Below are 19,084 nucleotides of genomic sequence, written 5' to 3' on the forward strand. Positions count from 1 at the left end.
CTACAGGTGGATCGCAGACTTTCTGTCTGACAGGAGGCAGCATGTGAGGCTGGGAAAACACCTCTCAGACCCCCGTACCATCAACACGGGTTCCCCTCAAGGCTGTGTCCTTTCACCTGTGCTCTTCTCCTTGTACGTGAACAGCTGCACCTCCAGTCATGAGTCTGTCAAGCTCCTGAAGTTTGCGGATGACACCGCCCTCATCGGGCTCATCTCGGATGGAGATGAGACCGTCTACAGACTGGAGATTGACCGCCTGGTGACTTGGTGAACCCATAACAACCTGGAGTTGGACGCTTCCAAGACAGTGGAGATAATCGTGGACTACAGGAAGAACACAGCCCCACTCCTCCCCATCATCTTCCAGGACTCTGAAGCATGCAGCTAAGATTGTGGCTGATCCCTCTCACCCTGGACACAGACTATTTAACTCCCCTCTGGCAGGTGGCTGCGATCCATCGAGTCCATTTTGTTGCATATCACGTTCCTTGTCCTTCTTTTATGTTCCTTCCTCGAACCCCTAGTCCGGGGCGTAACAACCTATATTATTTATTTTTTTAATCTCTCCTATATTGTTTACCTAAACCTGGCCAAAGAAAATGAGATCGGATCCCACGTTTGAAAGCGGGACGCTCAGGAGTGAATTATGAAGCCCTGCCTCACACCACTTATTATGTCTCAGCTTTGTTTTTCGACAGAGGGGAGCAGTGACACAAAAGGCCTCTGACAGACAAAACCCAGAGGGACACCGGAACTCTTTGCGCATTATCATATCAAACAACTTCAAAATGTATCTGAAATCAAGGCTTAACCGTTTCCCCTATGCACGGCATCAAATCGCGTCACAAACTCATCCGCTTCTTATTCAAATGCAGCACTCCTCCACCAGTATGGGAACAAAGTTGACACTATTGTGTCCTGGCAAAACTGTAAATGAGCTCATTAGTTCAGTAAGGGAAAGTGAAGATATTTGCATTGTGGGGCTGCATACAATTATCTATATACGCCGATCAGGCATAACATTATGACCACTGACAGGAGAAGTAAATAACACTGACCATGTTGTGACAGTTCAACTTTTGGACTTGGCATTCGTGTGGATGTTTCTTAGACACGTACCACCCACCCAGACCAGACCAGGCACCCCCACCCCATAGCAATGAAACTCCTTGATGGCAGCAGCCATCCCCAGCAGGATGCAGCCTGACACAGTCACAAAAACGCTTTAAGAACAACTCAAAATCATGAAGAACAGCACAAGGTGTTGACCTGGACTCCAAATTCAAGACACCCTCAGAAGGCCCATGTCCATTCTCTGATGAGTCACAACTGTTTTGGAGGTACAAGGGAGATCTACACAATATTAGACAGGTAGTTTTAATGGTATGCATGATCTGTATATATAGCTATATCTACATATGAGAGCAAAAATGTCACGGCACGGATGGGCAGACCAGTGCTCAAAGAGCCTCACTTTGTCTGCAAATGTTGAAAAAAGCGGTTTATGGACCGCGAACAATGGTCCATAAACTGCTACTGGAGTTAGCGAAATTAATTAATAATTAACGACATTATTTGCGTGTATTACTATGAACTTGACATAGTTTGTCTGTGTGGCAGCTTCCCTCGCCACCAGGTGGAGCTCAGGAGAGGAAAGGTGCCGCACAGACACACTGTGCCAAGTACAGTGTAATACACAGCCAGGGGAGATCACTGTCCAGAGTATTTGAGCAGCTGCAGAAATTTCTTTCAGAAAAAAGTTACCACTGGCTTCAGTGAGGAGAATTTGACACTAAGATTCTTTCTGTTTCTTTCTCGTGTTATCGATTCAGATAGTTTAAACAGCTGTGTTCAGGTTGGCAGACTGATTGTCTGCATTCAAAGCCAAACTAGACATCTGGGGACAGTGAAAGGACAGTAGCATATTTGACAACATTCCCGCCTTGAAAGAGTAAGGGAAGTCATCAATGTGAAATTGAAAAATCATCTCTTAACATTTGACACTAAAAGGTTCACCCTCGTTCGAGCCTTGAGCTTGGAGTCTCTGAACATTAATGGAGCACCATTCACTGGGAAAAGAAAACAGGATTTCTTCAATTACATGTGAGTATCTGGTTGTTACAGGCCAGAGTCATGTGAGTTTGTGGTAGGCAACACCAGCAAATGTCCCTATTAAAACCCCAGCTCCCCACAAGTCTTTTAGAACTGAAGAAGCTATACCCAGAACATGTAGGTGTATGTTAGTCAAAGTCGAGGCATAACATCCTGAGACAGCCACCAAGTCACTGAACATGTGAATTCAATTTTCCTCATGATGTCTGTGTGAAGTGAGGGTTTTCTGCAATAAAAGAAAACAAACTGAGGAAAAGACTGGACATGAGGGAAATATGCTTCGATCTTGCCATCTTCCATCACTGATTGAGCCATCTTGTTGCAGGAAAACAGACCCAGTGGTAATGGTGAATTGCAACGTCTTCATGGTCATGGAAGAAAAAATGCATATTTGTCTTTATCCAAACAAACTGGTATGGTGGTAGTCACACAGAGAGAAAAATCATATTTAGACCATCTATTTTGCTCCACAACATCCAAGTTTTTTCCTTATATGGACTTGCAGATAATTCTGACAGTCACAATCGCACAATCCACCAAATACTGCTGGCTGTTCAGTGTGTGTATGAATACTGTGCATAACTGGAAAGATTCTGATTTCTGAATGATTTTAACTTAGCTGAGAACAACACAGTGGTCTTTTTGTAGGGAAATCAGAACTGTATGGATGCTGTAAAAACAATGAACAAAAATTGGGGTTAAGGTTATTTTTACTTATTTATTTTTGACGTATACAGCAAATTAGGAACTGTGGATAAAGTGCTTCATCACTTCAATGGCGTCATTGACTTGGTCCAAAGTCATGTTGCGAGTGATGAACTCATCCAGATTCACCTTCTGGTCCAGGTAGCCTCTGACCATCTGAGGTACCCCATCATTACCCTTGAATCCTGAACCCCATAGAACACACACATGATAAAATAAAAGCAGACAGTATTATCACAGTGATTTTGGTTGAAGGATTAAAGCCGTTTTGGTTACAATAAGAGGAAATAAACATTCAGTGGCAATGGTCATAGTTGTCTCATGTCCAAACAGGGATCCCTTCATTGTACGCCCAGTAATGAGCTGAATGGGTCGGGCAGCAAAGTCCTGTGAGTCTGTCCATCTAACAGTCACACTGACACCCCAACCTTTCACACAAGACTCCAAGGCACTGCGCTGAATGGGGAAATGGCACAAAGTCAGTGGACTTATAATAAGCCTAAATCTGCCTCACCGTGGCTGCCACATTCCAGGGGGTAGTCCACTCCTCAGCTGGTCAGCTCCTTCAACACCTGGTTTATCGTGATCCTTGGGGTTCACAACGTCGGTTGCACCAAACACCTTGGCCTTCTCAAACCTCTCTGGATTGATGTCAACAGCTATAATCCTCTTTACTCCTGCAGCCTTGCAGCCCATGACTGCAGCCAAACCCACAGCTCCCAGGCCAAACACAGCACATGTGGAACCTGGTTACACCTGGCATGAAATAAAGTCTACTCCACACTTCTCCTTATACTCATAAACATTAGCGTTGATTACTGTGCAGCCAGTTTGCAACAGTATGTTACATCAAATATGTGTGATTTACAATGGCAGATGTTGCTGTTTGCACATCTAAGTCTTTGCCAGAAAATGATGGTTTGCTTCCTCCAAGTTGGGGTTAAATTGATGCCCCAGGGAAGTAGTTCTCGTATTCCAAGGGCTTGCTCAAGAGATATGGAAAAACCGATCAAGAGAGCGTGGGCAGATTGGTCTGGTGTCAGCAGCAATGTGAGCAACACGTCAGATCATTGCTGTGAAGGAGTATAGCCAGAAGGCAAAGCTTTGTATTTATCATCTAATTTATGTCCCAACCTTCACCTACTGTCATTACCTTCAGGTAACGGCCAAGAGAATGACGCCCATGCGTTGGCTAGCCCCCTACATGAAAGGATGAGGACCATGGCTATCTGGAGGCAGCCTGGACTACCACAACAAAAGATGCCAGCTAAGGTGATTCATGCTTGCAATCAGGATGCCTCCAGGGTGACTCTCATTTGAAGATTTCTTGGTACAATCAACTGGTAGGAGTCACTGCCGACTGGACATTGCTAAACCCACTTAGATTAGAGATCTCTTCTGATGTGGCAACGTCTCTGTATCCACCAGGAGAAACACTTTGCTGGGAGAGGAATGGAGGCATATCTGGACTATATTGTCTAGCCTGCTGACACCTGATTGGATAAGTGTCACATTCCGTGATATGCACATGTTCCTGCTAAAATTATAGCCTTTATTGTGTTTGATCAACCTTGTGGTTACATGCCTGAGGTGGCACAGCTCAACTATGTCAAAACCCCACAACATACACATATAAATAAAGCTTTTCTCACAAATACAGTGAAACAAACCCGTTTGTGTACATCTATGTGTCTGGACCGTGGACGTCTCTCACTTTGATACGGACCTCGTTGTCCTGAGAAGGTGCTACCTCAATCTCCTCAATTACCAAAGACTTTTTGGGCTCCCAGGCCACTGCTGCCTTGCACGTGATGACTTAAGAAGCAGTAACAAAGAGTGAAATTATCCCGTGTGAGATTCCCTTATTGAAGATGAACCCTTCTTCCACTCACTTCATCACCGAAGGTTCTTCTTGTGCTGGAAAAGTTGGTACAAAATGAGCCTGTACAACTATGATAGTTGTCAGTTCCTGCAGTCTGGTCCTTGTCAAACTTGTCTTCACCCTTGCCTATTTTTCCTGTTACTAACACATAAACAGAAGAACTGATTGTTCAGTTACAGCCAAGTATATCACACCCCTCAACAGATGCAAGCATAATGTGATTATTACTGAAAGACGCAGTGGTTTTAACACATAAGAAATGCAGAAGAATACATTTTATGGGTTTTCATTCCACTGTGCAACTACAGTGAACTTCCATCGTCCTCATTTTGGCTTGCTAGCCTCTCATGGTTGCCAGTATCAACAGTTATGCAATAGTCTGGAGAGTTTCAAACAAGGTAGAAAGTCAGAGCAGAACATTCTGTGTTGCAGAGGGGGCAGAAAGCAAGGACAGAAATTCTGTTGTTTTTTTGTTTTTTTATTAGAGTTGCATTAAAGCGCTGCACGTGAAAGCAATGAAACATTACTTTACAGGATGTTGAGCATTGCATTGTGTTCACGTTTTCTGCAAGTTATCTGCTAAACTATTTCAGATCTCACAGTTGCACATATGAATGCTCCCATATTAAATTAAATACCTACCTTACCCGTTTTTGCAACAGTAACAAGAAGGGACGAGCTGGAGAGGAGAAGGCGGAGCTTTAAATGCTGTTGTTACATCAAATGCCGGAATGGTCGGGGACTTATTTTTCTGACCACTGGACTTTAGATTAGCTTACGCAACTCCAATATCGTCTTTAGGGCTTTGACTTACTGTTTTTTATCTTTTAACAGTTTCAATACACATTCCCTTATCCTTCATACTGCAGAGTTCTGCCCAATATAAATCATCAAAAATCCTAAATTTCTATGCTGTTTTTTAATATCTTAATTGTAATATAATTTTTCTCTTAAGCCAACAGTCAATAAATGACAATCAAGTATACACTATGGTAACTATCATGTGAAGAGAAAGTGCTCTATGTTTTTATTCCAGTAACAATTATTTTCCTTTGTGCATTTATTTTTAACTAAATGGCGAGTCTGGCTTATTAGAATGTGGAGCTACTACACTGCAACTCTCCATAACCTATACACTGTGCCCATATATATATATTTTAAATTAATTTTCAAATTATCAAACACAATTAGATAGTGGAAGCCATCCAACAATGCACAAAAAAAAAAAAATCGTATTCAGAAATGAAAATGCTGCCCAGAGTACATGCACACTAAACAGGCCATACTTTAAATTAAAGTATCCTGTATCATTGAAACATATCAGGCATTTATAAGAAACTGAACAGATGGAAAGATTTATTTGACTTGAAAGTTGTTAGGATTTTAACTGTGGAGTCCTTCTGTCCTGACGAGCACTGGTAGGAGGTGTGTCTTCCCAACAGCAATAAGGCCTCAACCGTATGTAAAGATGGACCGTCCGGTTCATTATGTCATCCAGAGGATTCCTGAAGAGTGGTTTTAAAGTTGGGTGTGGTGGCTTGGTGCTCTGGTGGGCTAATTTGAATTGGCTCATTGGCTTGATTCAGATATTGTCCTAGTATTACTATATTGTGTTTGAATTTTGGACATTTTCTGTTATTTTATAAAAAAATTTTTGTTTTGATTTTTGTTATTTGGTTCCCATGTTACTTTAAAAAAGATTATTTAACCCTGTGTTAGTTTTACTTCTTTCCACCCTTGTGTTTTTTCCACCCTTGAGTTTTGTGACTGTTTTCACCTGTCTTTTTTTACCTTTGCCTTGCTTGTGTATTCAGTTTTTGTGTTCTTCTGTCACAAGGCAAATGGTCCCTCCTCCGAATGCCAATCACCCACCAAACTTTTGGTTTGGACTTTTCAGAGAGACATCTAGGAGCTGTCCCTTGGTAAGGGTTGGAGAGTGGTGTCACTTCCTTACGCTTTTACCGTACTCTCACTCCTTGCCTGCAACCACTCTTTCTCCTCGTCTTTGTGTGCCTGGATGTGTTGTGTATGTACTGGATTGTAGAAGTAGAGACAGGTGTGTTGGAGCCAGAGCAGGGCCTCACCAGCTGCACGGCATCACGGTCATCAAACCAGCTACAAAAACCTCAGCTCATGGATACTCTACCTGAGTGGATAAAGGACTCCCTATGCACCACCACTTCTTTCCATCCTTTGTCCCAGTTAGCCAGCCGGTAGCATAGTCTCCAAACTGCTAGTCTCTTGTCAACTTCAGTCCCTGGGTCTCTTAGCTACCTGCTTGTCCCAGTTTGAGGACTGCCTATCTTAAACTAAGGTTGTCAACTACCCGTCCCAGTTACTGAGTTGGCAGTCACCGGCTGGCTGCTTAAGCCTTTGAGCCAAACACGCTCCCACCTACACCATAGCTTTTACAGAGGGCTTGGTGTTTCTTCAGCCTGCTAGCCTACTAGCCATGATTCTTCCTGTCAGCACATTCCTGCTCTTGAATCGTGGAGCCACCATCCCTGAGTTTGCCACTTCCCTGCCTGAATCTACCTCAAACTAGTAGGGGACACCTTTCTAGGGAATTTGACTAGCTTTTAGGACAGCCCCTATTAATTTCATCCCTATTATACTTAACCTCAAAGCCAGACAGCCCCCAGACTGCAGGCCTTCAACTACTGGAGCAGCCAGCTAGCTCAGTACCAGCCAGTTTCCTGACAGATTGTATGCCATATAATCCCTGGCAGTCACAATTCTGGAGGACTTTTCTAGCCATAAAGGCCCCCACCAGATGGAAGCCTGGCACTCACTGACAGCAGAGCCATCAGCTGCCCAGCCACTCAGCCTATAGAAGTCCCTCTAACTACTGTTTGTGAGTTGAATAATGTGTCATGGACCTTATTTGATCTATGCCCAGGGTTAGACTACATTTTGTAATTAGCACCACTCCTTTTTACCAGATTTTACATTGCTCGGCCATGAAGGACCCCTAAAATGAAGACTTTGGGAGACTTCACGTTCCCCATTTAAGATTGAAACATCATAGCTGTATTTTAGTCTGGACAGGCCAAAACATAGATCCCCACCTTCATTTCTTTAAATGGTCTTCAGTCAGAATTTCCATAATTTGTACCACATGACCATTTTCTGGAAGATCAATCTTGACTACCAGTGATTAATCCAACACAGACCATAAATTATACTTGATGCTGATCTTGTTTGTGCCAGAAGCTGCTGAGCAGTTAGAATCTGTATGTTATCATGACAAACGAGTGTGACTACTGCCTACATGACGCAGGTGCCAAGTTAAAGTCACCTGTACCAATTCCCATATCCAGTGGCTTTATCTGTGCTACATGTATTTGCAGGAGTATAGTATGAAAGGAAGATATTTTCTTAAATGCTGCTAAATCATCTGGATGGAGATTAGCGTGGATATAGCCTTACAGTAAACTCTAGAGTGAACTGTTCATATGACACCCAATAACAACACAAAACCAGAACACAAACAAGGAGCTCTCCAGTCCCACTTGTTTAAGCCATTTATTTCCATCCACAGACACTCTAGCTTATCTTTTTTGAACAAATATGAGCCTGGTTCATAAACACTGTCCACACATAATCTCCTCAACAGTATTAACTGGTCATGAACATACAGTATTTTGTGCACAGTTTGTAAAATCTTGCTGCAGGCTTCTGAGGGATTTTAGCAACACTGTGACGAACACAACGGCCTTATCATGGAGAAACACTCAGAACCACCCGAATGCTGTGGAACAAGTACAGAACATAAGTTAGAAGACTTGTACTTAATTAATTCGTGATCTGTGCATGTAATTTGCAAATCATAGTGGATGAAGTAGGAATATTTAGTACCATTTGCCGTGCCTCATCAGTTCAATAGCATCATTGACCTGGGCCAAAGTCAAGTTGTGGGAAATGAACTCATCCACCAACACCTTCTTGTCCAGGTAGGCTTTAACCATCTGAGGTACACCATCCCTGCTCTTAAACCCTGAACCGCACACATAATAAAATAGATCAGATAGTGTTAGCATAAAAATATAGGCTGACGGATTAAAGTTTCAGTAGGAGGAGAAGTCAGTCATATTTGTCTCACCTCCAAACAGGGATCCCTTCCATGTACGTCCAGTAATCAGCTGAACAGGTCGGGCAGCAAAGTCATGCATGTCTGTCCATCCAACAATCACGCTGACGCCCCAGCCTTTCACACAAGACTCCAAGGCACTGCGCTGAATGGAGAAACAGCACTTGTAAACACAGGGAGTCATTTCCTAAATGTTTATTATAAGCTATCCAGTTTCTTTTGCAAATTTCTCAATCTGCCTCACCATGACTTCCACATTGCCGGTGCATTCCAGTGAGAAGTCCACTCCTCCGTCGGTCATCTCCATCAACACCTGGCTGATGGGTTTATCGTAATCCTTGGGGTTCACAAAGTCGGTTGCACCAAACACCTTGGCCTTCTCAGATTTCTTTGGATTGATGTCAATAGCTATAATCTTCTTTGCTCCTGCAGCCTTGCAGCCCATGACTGCAGCCAAACCCACAGCTCCCAGGCCAAACACAGCACACGTGGAGCCTGGTTCAACCTAGCAAGAAAGAAAGTGGACTCCTTACTTTCTTCACACACACTCACACTGACTACCAGGCAACTACAAGATGTCACTGATGTAACAGATGATTGGCAGTGTGGGAAGAGTTTGCAACAGCATTTACACTTCGGCAAAACATTTGGGCTATCTCCAACTATCAAACGTACGTACCTTAGCAGTATTAACTGCTGCTCCATATCCAGTGCATATGCTACAGCCAAAGAGACAGACCTTGTCCAGAGGAGCAGCAGGGTCGATCTTAGCCACAGCTACCTGGTTTATCACGGTGTACTCAGAGAAGGTACTGGTTCCCAAAAACTGCAGCAACTTCTTCCCCTTGCAGGTAAACCTGGAGTCGGGCTCTGCCATCACATCAAAACCACGAGCGGACCTGAACAGTAAACTTATGTAAGACTACAACCTGAGACTAAATGTCCGTATTGACATTTTGTCACACAGGGATGCAACGAATGTTTGTGTGTTGTTATGTGTGGCACAGGGCTCTCAACTGTCACGCATTGAGCGTGACAGTCACTCATTTCGGTCTTTTGTCACGCACTCCCGCCACACATTGAATTTCTCACGCAGAAAAAATATTTATAATATATTTAATATACCGCAGCTCCCAAAATTTCTCTGGTCGTGCCTCTCTCACTATGGAACCGGCAGAAATCAAGCGTGTCTCCCTAGGGTTGAGCCTGCCACTGATCTGCCAATCAAAAAAAAAAAGGGGCTACACAATAGCTAATCAGAAAATAGCATTATTGTATCTGGGTAAGATTTAATGCAACAACCAATGAAAAAAAAGCATATCCTGGAATTGTTCACGTGATTCTGCTACGACGTCTTCCGATCAGGGCTCTCAAGTGTCTCTCTCTCTCTCACTCTCTCACACACTCACTCTCTCACACACTCACTCTCTCACACACACACATGCAGAAATTGAATAAATACTTTGTATTTGGTTGAATTGTCAGTGCTATGTGTCATCTTTCTGCAAGTCTGATCAATTATTATTAACAACAAAAACACTAATAGCCTAATAATAATATTATTATATTATTAATATATCACCCCCATTCCCACAACCATCCAACCCGGCCGCCTTTTGGGGGTTGGTGCGACGACGGGGGGGGGATGTCACTCTTGCCTGTCTTCAAAACTTGAGAGCCCTGGTGGCATCATCAGACTAATGTTGCTCCACTTGGTAGAGGGTTGTAGCATCAACTTATCCTCAAACATTAGAAATACATCCTGGAAAAATTAGTATAAATTGGTTCTAGAAGACAGGATTGGTGGGAGATGAACACTGACTGAACTCACCATCCTTTTACGCACTCGTTTGTCTTCGGATTCTTACAGAAGCGACATTCTCGACACTGGGAGATGGGCAGAGGGATAACCTTGTCTCCTGAAAGACAGAAACATCAAATTACTTTTAGGCCTACATTCAGCATATTAGGGCAAATCAACTATTTAACTGCTTTGCTTTCAAGAGCACAAATGGCACAAATCATCCAAATACATTTCCATGGTAAAAAGCTAAAATGTACCTGGCTGCAATTCGGTGACGCCAGGCCCGACACTCTCTACGATTCCAGCGCCTTCATGGCCAAGGACTATTGGGAAGCTTTCTGTATTGGTATTCTCAAAAAGGGGATACAGATCCGTGTGGCACAACCCGGTGGATATAATCTGTACCCAAGACAGTAACACAGTAGTTAGTTGCTTCAACAGGTAGATATTGTGCTTTCTTTTAATCTTCACTAGCAAATTTGAAAAATCTTAAATAATTTGATTGACCAGTTGGCCTATTGGCAAAGATGTTCGAATTATGCAAGAATCGCGAGATCATTTCGAGGCGCACACCCAAAATGGACTCAAGCCTCTGATACGTGGTTGGCCTTGTGATGTCCTGGTCACTGCACCAGAACAGCAGAACGTAGTGGCCCTGTGCCCTCTGAGAAAGTACAACGAACTGGCTCCTTGCATGCTATGTATGCTGGCGTCAGCAGCCAAGCATCATCAGACATTAAGATCCATCAGACGCAGGAGACAGGACAGCAAGAGCTGCTGTAGCCTAAGCACATGTCTACACGAGGCAATGAAGTGAATAAAATAACTTCTATAAGGTTTATATTGTACATGTGTCTTATCCTAAAGAAGATGTCTGACACATTCTTTCTTTTAAGTAATGGAGGTCAGCCACAGATAGCTCCTCAGTTGCACATACCATGGATGGTGCTTGTGTTCCAAACCAGTGAGTTTCATAATAGTTGGACGACAAAATGTAATGTGTCTGCCTTTGCAATTCATCTGATGGAGCGCAGTCGAAGGGGCCAAATTGATGAAGGCCATGCATTTGATTGGGGTTTTCTGGGTATACCCAATTGGCAGCAGACCCTCCAACCTGGCATAGGTCTCTTCTGACTTGGAACATCTTGGGTTCCAACAGTTGAAACACTGCTTGGATCAGTGTCTTACAATGGATGGACGCGTGTATGGATGCACAGTTTAATGGTGACAAGGTAAATACAACACTTGATAAGCAGCTGATTATAATCTTCAGTTATATTAACGTTGTGTCCACCATTATCAGTCTCCATTGTCATCATCAAAGTTCTACAGTTCTATGTAGCCTCAATGGTGTGGCTCCATGTCTGAGGAGTCCAAGCTCAACCACAGTATGCCAAAACCCCTCAACATGCAAATATAAATCAAGCTTTTCTCACACATGCAGCGAAACAAACCTGTCTATGTACATAGATGTGTCTTGACTGCGGACATCTCTCACCTTGATGCGGACCTCGTTGGCCTGAGGAGGTGCTACCTCAATCTCCTCCATCACCAAAGGCTTGATGGGCTCCCAGGCCACCGCTGCCTTGCACTTGATGACCTAAGAAGCAGTGACAAAGAGTGAAATTACCCAGAATATGATCTCAGGATGTTCAGGGAACTTGGTGTAGGCAAATTATACTAGTTACAGTTCCATAGAGGTACTACGGTGACACACAGTGTCTTCCAATGGGGCTCTCACACTTTCATCAGTTTTCCCTATCTCCAGCACATCAACATCAGTAACTTAGTGATAATAAGTGTATGCTGATAAGTAGCTCTGAGATTTTAGTGTGCTCATAGAAGTAGTGGTTGCCCCACTTAATAAAGGAGCAGGTTGTTGTCATTTTTATGTTTTTTTTTCTACCGTGCAGCTGCACTGAACTTCCACTGGTATCTTTTTGGCTTACTAGTCACTCATGGCTGCCAAGATCAACATTCATGCAAAAGCATCTGGAGAGTTTCAAACAGCATGAGAAGTCAAAGCAACAAATTCTGTTTTTTTTTGTTTTTTTTATTTTCTGTGGCAGAGGGCACAGACAGCAAGAAGAGACTGCAATAAAAACCAAGTTGATTTTAGTGAAATAATTAGGCTTGTGCAAAGATAGTTGCATGTGAAAGCAATGAAACATGACATTATAAAACGTTCTTTATTGTGTTCATCGTGAACTGTCAGCTTCATATGCTACATGCAACCACGCAATTAAAATCACACACACAAATATAAAATGCACCTGAATCTGACAACATTTATAGTCTTTCTTATATTCTAATTTCACAATAGTCAGCTTAATAATGCAAAATGCTTTCTTATATGTTGTTATATCGCATGTTTCCTTCAAAATACCACAGTTGCACATATGAATACATAGTAAATGCAATACTTACCTTACCAACTGTGGCCATTTCTGCAACAGAAACAAGAAGGAAAGTGCTGACAAAGAGAAGCAAGGGCTTTAAATACTGGTTTTAGATCAAACGCTGAAAGGGGCTGGGTCTCGTTTCTCTGAATTTAGCTGAGTCACTGATGAGATAAAAAAAATCACAGCTTCCACCTTTGGACTTTAGATTAGCTTTTGTAACGCAAAAATGATTTAGGACACGACTTACCAGTCTGCTCTTCTCTCCGCCCTGTCCAATGTGTCCCTGATGTCTGATGCTAACATGCGCGTCGTTGTTCTTGCCAGTATAAATAGCAGAAAAAGCCAGGTGTTTTGAAAGTGCCAATAGAAAAAAAAAAAAAGAAAAAAGTCTAATGTAAGTAATTCTCCTCTGAAGCAAGATGAATGAATTACTATCAATACTACACTAAGTTACCGGATGTTATTTTTTATCACATTATTAATATTTCATTTCATTTTTGCTTTTATTTTAGGAAAATGAGCTGATCTCAATGTTTCACTGCACAACACTGCTGATACACTGTACAAAAAAAATACAAAAAATAAATATCTATACATTATTTGGGTTTTAGATTAAATAATTACTCCTTAAATACTGATATAACCTACCTGCCTATACCCCATCATTAATATTATCATCATTATTATTAATTATTATTATTAAGAAGAAGAAGGACTGTACTTGATCAGTTTGGGATCTAGTGAATTTGGAGGCCAGGTCAACACCTTGTGCTGTTTTTCACGTTTTTTTTTTTTAGTTGTTCCTAAAGCATTTTTGTGTGTGTGCCTGTGTCAGGCTGCATCCTGCTGGGGATGGCTGCTGAAATCAAGGAGTGTCATTGCTATGGGGTGGGGGTACCTGGTCTGGTCTAGGTGGGTGCTACTTGTCTAAGTAACATCTACATGATACATGAATGCCAGGTCCAAATGTTTCCCAGCAGAACACTGTATTGTCAACAGATGGTCAATGTTATTTACTTCACCTCTCAGTGGTTTTCATGTTGTGGCTGATCGGTGTATTCACAAATCACATTTTCAAAACCAGAGACCTCAGTGCACTGCAATATACACACATTTCGTTTTCAAGCACATCACTGTTGCTGCGTTTGTGCCTTGTTTCTGCAGTGGTTCAGAACCCATTAAACAGAGGTTAGATATTAGTCTGGACGGGCAGAGATAGAGACGTTTCAAAAAGATTATGCAGTGTCCCACATTTCCCGGGTCACTACTTGTCCTTTCCTGATGTGCTCTATCACATGATTCCTTTTTCTTCTGGAAGAAAAGAAGGGCATCGGCCTTGACTGCCAGAGGTTAATTCAAAATGAAAACCTACAGCTGCTGCTGACCTTGTGGTGTATGTCGACTGCTGTCGTACCAGTAAATTCACTTCTTCTGAATCATGCAACTACTGACTACATGTACAGGAGGTCAGCTATTATGTGAGTGATGTGCAACAATTCCCGTGTTCAGCCTTTCAGAAACTCTGCTAAAACCTTCATGTGGATAAACATTAGTTAGGAAGTTGTTTTAAACACTGTTCCTGTTCCGACACAAATGAAGAAGCCGCAGACTTATCTGTTTAAGCAATTTATTTTTCTCCACAAGTGCTCTTGATGTTTATTATGTGGACACTGATAATGATTTTTACAACCACAATCTGCACACGACCCGTTGTCAGCAGATCAAGGTCACACACATACGTTGTGCGTGAGCTGAAAGATCTTGGTACAATGCCGCTGCAGATCTCTGAATGATTTTATTAACACTGAAGACGACACAATGGTCTCATTGTGGAGAAATGCTCAGAACTGTCCGGATGCTGCAGAACAAGAACAAAACATGGATCAGAAGACTTGCATTTACTGTTAATCTATTCAGCTAATTGTCTAATCATGGTGGAGGATGCAGGGATATACAGTACCACTGGCCGTGCTTCATCAGTTCAATTGCGTTGTTGACCTGAGCCAAGGTCATGTTGTGAGTGATGAACTCATCCAGCTTCACCTTTTTGTCCAGGTAGGCTCTGACCATCTGAGGCACGCCATCCTTACTCTTGAATCCTGAACCCCAGAGAACACACACAATAAAATAAGAGCATTAGTATTATCAAAAAAATATATAGGTTGAATGATTGCAGAGAAAAAGCTTAAAGCCCTTTGGTAACTGTCACAAAGACATTTGTTTTCCACAAAGGTGTATGGCTGAGTGAAATGTTTGGCTGTAATCCTGCTGAGTAATCATTTTAACAACCGATCACTGTGCTTTGTTAATTTCTGCTGACTGTACCTGGACGACATATCACTTGATAAGGGACTCATAAACATGACATTGCACCCTTTTAATGACTCGCAGGTTTTTTTATTTGTGTCAAAGAACGGGTAGTGCTGATGTAACGATTGCAGATTGACCACAAATGACAGTGACTGATAGTCGCAGCTAGACTAGTCAGTGGTATTGTTCATATTTGTCTCACCTCCGAACAGGGATCCCTTCCACGTACGTCCAGCGATGAGCTGAATGGGTCGGGCGGCAAAATCATTCATGTCTGTCCATCCAACAATCACGCTGACACCCCAACCTTTCACACAAGACTCCAAAGCACTGCGCTGAATGGAGAAACAGCACAAAGTCAATGGACTTGATTATTTTCTAACTAACCATCCAGTCTTTGTGTGTAATCTGCCTCACCATGACTGCCACATTGCCGGTACATTCCAGGGAGTAGTCCACTCCTCCATTGGTCATGTCAGACAGCACCTGGTCGATGGGCTTATTGTGATCTTTGGGGTTCACAAAGTCAGTTGCACCAAACACCTTGCCCTTCTCAAACTTCTCTGGATTGATGTCAACAGCTATAATCCTCTTTGCTCCTGCAGCCTTGCAGCCCATGACTGCAGCCAAACCCACAGCTCCCAGGCCGAACACAGCACACGTGGAGCCTGGTTCCACCTAGCAGGAAAGAAAGTGGACTCCTTACTTTCTTCAGACACTAATAAACCCCAACCCTGACTACTGTGTATGTTACATTTAAGATGTCTGACTTCTAATAGTACATGTTGGACTATCACCTTAGCGGTATTAACTGCTGCTCCATATCCAGTGCAGATCCCACAGCCGAGGAGGCAGACTTTGTCCAGAGGAGCTGCAGGGTCGATCTTAGCCACAGCTATCTGGTTCATCACGGTGTACTCAGAGAAGGTACTGGTTCCCATAAACTGCAGCACCTTCTTCCCCTTGCAGGTAAACCTGGAGTCTGCTAATGCCATCTCACCTATATGGGCAGCAGCCCTGAAAGAACACGTATTACAATGAGATGTTCTACTAGAGGGTGAAGCAATCAGTTGCAAATGAAAAAAAGGTCCAATCCATGAGCACTGTGATGTATACGTCTGAATTGAACAAGTCTCCAACCTTATGGACACTTCTTGTATGAACGATCATAAGATGAGAAGAAAAAGATGAGCTCACCATCCTTTTTCACACTGGTTGGTCTTGGGACTCTGACAGAAGCGACATTCTCCACACTGGGAGATAAACAGAGGAATGACCTTGTCTCCTGCATTTCAAAGACGATATACAGTAAATGACTTACAAAACAACAGTATGAAAGAGGACATTTCAAGCCGTCGGACAGATTAAATGGCCGTGAGCCTTGACTGACCTGGCTGAAATTCGGTGACGCCAGGGCCGACGCTCTCTACTATGCCAGCTCCCTCATGGCCGAGGACTGCGGGGAAGCCGTCTTTATGCATACTCTCAAACAGGTGGTACAGATCTGTGTGGCATACCCCGGTGGCCACGACCTTCCCGGTAGACAAAATGAAAACATTGTGGAGGCAAGCTGTAAGTGTGCATTCTCACGAATTCTTTTACATTGAGCCGTAGGGTCTGCATTAACAATAAATAGCTTGCCAACCCTTTCCCTGAGCGCCATGCATTTGGATGATAGCACAGCAGTCTGTCCAAAAACACAAGATCAGATATTTGAGGAATGGATACAGCTACACCTTTAGCTGCTGTGATGTAGGATGCCATCATTAGTGCAGCATGTCTGATGCATTTTGTTGCCAAGCTACTTGTTTTTCATCAGAGAATATTGGAAAATGAATGTAGGGGTGACGCCTGGGCCAAACCTTAACTTAACTTGTGACCAGTGTGCATGCAGGCACTCTGTCGGCTTTTGGTCGATGGGCAGACTAGCTTTGTGAGCAGTTTAAGCCACGTTTTAAAAACGAAGCAGCATTTGGATGCACAGAAATATGAAATGAGGGGATAGGATCCCGCTTATGACACTGAGCGAGTGTTAGCCTCATTAGCGAGCTAGCTACGGTCGGTAAAACTTGCGATGGTTATTATGTCTCCTCAGAAAATCAATGGAGGCTGGCAGGAAATTAGAATGAAGGCCTTTATGCGTCACTAAGATCAAGCCTTGGATCATTTGCTAGGACGGACGTTTAGCTTTGGTTCGGTCCACAAAATCTGATGCTTTCAAGTCTCTAGATTAGTCATCACAGAGTTTCTTGAAGCAGTTCGCCACTCATTCAAGAAGCTGCCTCAGAACTTCAGATATACCATGACCTGGATGACTGAGATCCTTCACAGATGCTGTGGACGCCTCTCACCTTGATGCGGACCTCATTGGCCTGAGGAGGTGCCACCTCGATCTCCTCAATCACCAAAGGCTTGCTGGGCTCCCAGGCCACTGCTGCCTTGCACTTGATGACCTGAAGAGGCAGCATGAAATGTCACATTTTTGGGTGCTAGTGCATTTTAACAATACTCCAGTGGGTTTCCAGAAAGGTGCTGTAACAATTTCCTGAAACACTCCAATCACCCATTCAAGCGAATTGTGTAATCTGAAGTATCCTTCATTCAAATAGGCACGAAGCAAAAAAAAATTAAAAAAAATTTAAAATCTTGTTATGCTGGTGCTGTATTCTCAAGTCAAGCAGTCATATAAAAGAGTCCAATTGACTAATACATCATTTTTAAATCATGTGCAAAGTGTTGAGTAAAACTTATTTAGTGTTTCAGATACAGCTGCTCCTGGTCTGATAACTTTTTTTCATTGTTTGCTTTGAGTGCTTGGGTCTGTACCGTTATCTTTTTTGGCCAACTGCTCCTTTGCATTTGCCAAGATCCACAGTTGCGCAAAACTCTCTGGATAGTTTAAAGTCATGTGTCAAGTCATAAGAGGACATGTGGTATTTTGCAGAGTCATTTTATTGTTGTAGTTTTATTGCAGCAGAAGTAAAAACACCAAGTTGATGAGTGGAATAAACGCGCATGTGCAAAGCCTGCTTTAAAACCTGCACAAAAGGACACTGAAACACATACATATGACATTTGACTAACCCCACACTTCAGTTATTTAACTTAAATGAGTACAGAATCATCACTTCCAAATCTTATATCCAAGTAGAACATGTTATCTATGGTTCGGTGCATAGTTTTCTGATATTTGAATACACAATAATCGAGAAAATACATTGAAACTTCCCACTGTGCATAAGACACATGGTTTATAAATGGGAACTCCCATATACCTACCTTACCGGCTGTTGCCATATCTGTCGCAAAGACGAGACTCAAAAAATTGGGAGAGGAGTCGAGAAGGAGAAGAAGCGCAGGATCGGAGAGAGAGCGAGAAGGAGAAAATGTGGATTTGAGGTTTATATAGGCCCACCGCTGCTGGGAGAGCAGTTATGCAAACATTCAGATGGGCAGGGACTTGGAATGTGTAGCGTAGTTTGCCATGGGTTAAAGAAAGAAAGAAAAAAATTGTTTCAGATTTTTATTTATTGCTTTCTCACACAGGTTCTCCATACTCTGTGATACTCAGTAATGTGGACCAGATGTGGAGGCTGCGTTGAGCCGAGTTGGCACAAACAACCGGCACAGACGCCGACTGTAAATCGTTCAAATATGTCGCGTTTTCTGTGTCGAAGTAATGTTTTGTTTTCAAACCGACCGCATCCTTTCGGGCCTCAAGTCAATCCTGAGCACACATGATTGAGTCTTAGCTCACACATGCACAATATTCTCACTAT

General features: G+C 42.8%; 2 protein-coding genes across 2 annotated transcripts; both read right to left on the reverse strand.

The window, feature by feature from the left end:
• Positions 1–8,154: 8,154 nt before the first annotated feature.
• On the reverse strand, positions 8,155–13,041 carry LOC311505826 (alcohol dehydrogenase 1-like). The gene is made up of 9 exons (XM_084569612.1): positions 13,021–13,041; positions 12,092–12,193; positions 10,851–10,992; positions 10,621–10,708; positions 9,469–9,688; positions 9,034–9,294; positions 8,802–8,934; positions 8,558–8,696; positions 8,155–8,450 (listed from the first exon to the last, which is right to left on the reverse strand). Exons 1-9 carry the CDS (start codon positions 13,036–13,038, stop codon positions 8,420–8,422), a joined length of 1,134 nt encoding a protein of 377 aa, XP_084425738.1. The 5' UTR covers positions 13,039–13,041; the 3' UTR covers positions 8,155–8,419.
• Positions 13,042–14,341: 1,300 nt separating this feature from the next.
• Positions 14,342–18,814, reverse strand: LOC311505823 (alcohol dehydrogenase 1-like). The gene is made up of 9 exons (XM_084569609.1): positions 18,585–18,814; positions 17,657–17,758; positions 16,696–16,837; positions 16,503–16,590; positions 16,103–16,322; positions 15,723–15,983; positions 15,508–15,640; positions 14,956–15,094; positions 14,342–14,853 (listed from the first exon to the last, which is right to left on the reverse strand). The coding sequence occupies exons 1-9, from the start codon at positions 18,600–18,602 to the stop codon at positions 14,820–14,822; spliced, it is 1,137 nt and encodes a 378-aa protein (XP_084425735.1). The 5' UTR covers positions 18,603–18,814; the 3' UTR covers positions 14,342–14,819.
• Positions 18,815–19,084: the final 270 nt, after the last annotated feature.

This window comes from Chelon labrosus (assembly GCF_963514085.1).
Source record: "Chelon labrosus genome assembly, chromosome: 20".
In the NCBI taxonomy this organism is placed as follows: domain Eukaryota; kingdom Metazoa; phylum Chordata; class Actinopteri; order Mugiliformes; family Mugilidae; genus Chelon; species Chelon labrosus.

Bases quoted from the DNA above. Each gene is read 5' to 3' on its own strand.
- LOC311505826 (XM_084569612.1), bottom strand. The intron at 10,993-12,091 runs GTGAGAGATGTC...TCTTGGGTACAG, and splicing joins CCAACGAGGTCCGCATCAAG to ATTATATCCACCGGGTTGTG. The intron at 8,935-9,033 runs GTGAGGCAGATT...TTCTCCATTCAG, and splicing joins CCGGCAATGTGGAAGTCATG to CGCAGTGCCTTGGAGTCTTG.
- LOC311505823 (XM_084569609.1), bottom strand. The intron at 16,323-16,502 runs GTGAGCTCATCT...GTGTTCTTTCAG, and splicing joins AACCAGTGTGAAAAAGGATG to GGCTGCTGCCCATATAGGTG. The intron at 15,641-15,722 runs GTGAGGCAGATT...TTCTCCATTCAG, and splicing joins CCGGCAATGTGGCAGTCATG to CGCAGTGCTTTGGAGTCTTG.